Source organism: Fukomys damarensis, unplaced genomic scaffold (genome assembly GCF_012274545.1).
Source record: "Fukomys damarensis isolate Sample0158 unplaced genomic scaffold, DMR_v1.0_HiC HiC_scaffold_22, whole genome shotgun sequence".
In the NCBI taxonomy this organism is placed as follows: domain Eukaryota; kingdom Metazoa; phylum Chordata; class Mammalia; order Rodentia; family Bathyergidae; genus Fukomys; species Fukomys damarensis.
The window spans coordinates 4,206,323-4,206,614 of record NW_022900934.1 but is presented as its reverse complement, the minus strand read 5'-3'; the positions used below and the strand labels follow the sequence as shown (position 1 = coordinate 4,206,614).

Genomic DNA, 292 nt, shown 5'->3' with positions numbered 1-292 from the left:
ACCTCGCCTGCTCCACTCTCCCGGGGCCGGGCTCGGCTGCCCCGCCAGGGCCGACGTCGAGAAGTATCCTGAGGAGCTCTCGGCCTCGTCTGACTCCAGGCACGGAGCGTCTCAAACTTACTCAAATACGTGCTCCGAAGTCCAGATCTTCATGGTGCCCGCGGTCTGCTCGATGTTCGCGCGGCGCCAGGGGACAACGAGGGACAGGGGTACACGGGCCCCGCCCCACAGCCGGCCGGCAACACAGTGCGCAGGCGCCGTAAGGCCCAGCGCGAGGACGTCCCGACGTGCG

General features: G+C 68.5%; 1 protein-coding gene across 2 annotated transcripts in view; it reads right to left on the bottom strand.

Moving 5' to 3' along the window:
* Positions 1 to 286, bottom strand: part of Prelid3b (PRELI domain containing 3B) — a 10,098-nt gene extending 9,812 nt beyond the window's left edge. The window contains exon 1 of one of the 2 annotated variants that reach the window (XM_010628756.1): positions 3 to 286. Coding sequence is in view for 1 of the 2 variants with exons in the window: in XM_010628755.1 (XP_010627057.1) it covers positions 122 to 153 (32 nt within the window). In the remaining variant the exon portion in view is untranslated. The remainder of the gene's footprint in view (positions 1 to 2) is intronic. The other variant, XM_010628755.1, reaches the window with a different exon arrangement.
* Between the last annotated feature and the right edge of the window lie 6 nt (positions 287 to 292).